At 59.0% G+C, this 210-nt stretch overlaps 1 protein-coding gene across 1 annotated transcript in view; it reads left to right on the plus strand.

Annotated features, from left to right (window-relative positions):
* The window catches only part of ECEL1 (endothelin converting enzyme like 1), a gene marked incomplete at its 5' end in the record, with an annotated part of 2,928 nt that extends 2,729 nt beyond the window's left edge, over window positions 1–199 (plus strand). Inside the window, 1 exon segment of the mRNA XM_010163718.1 lies at window positions 92–199. Coding sequence (XP_010162020.1) covers window positions 92–199 — 108 coding nt within the window.
* Window positions 200–210: the final 11 nt, after the last annotated feature.

A 210-nucleotide genomic window follows, 5' to 3' on the forward strand; every position in this document is an offset into this window, starting at 1 on the left:
AGAGGTGGGAGGGTGCCCCAGCCCTGCTCCCCACACTCTTGGGGCTGGCATTTGGAGCTGGCATCCCCCCTGATGTGGCCATGCCCCGCAGTTTGAGGTGGATGAGAAGACCTACTTCAAGAACATCCTCAACAGCATCGCCTTTGGCATCAGGCTCTCGGTGAAGAAGATCCGTCAGGAGGTGGACAAGTCCGCGTAGGTATCCCCTTG

The sequence above is a fragment of the Antrostomus carolinensis genome, unplaced genomic scaffold (assembly GCF_000700745.2).
Source record: "Antrostomus carolinensis isolate BGI_N321 unplaced genomic scaffold, ASM70074v2 scaffold31942, whole genome shotgun sequence".
Classification (NCBI taxonomy): domain Eukaryota; kingdom Metazoa; phylum Chordata; class Aves; order Caprimulgiformes; family Caprimulgidae; genus Antrostomus; species Antrostomus carolinensis.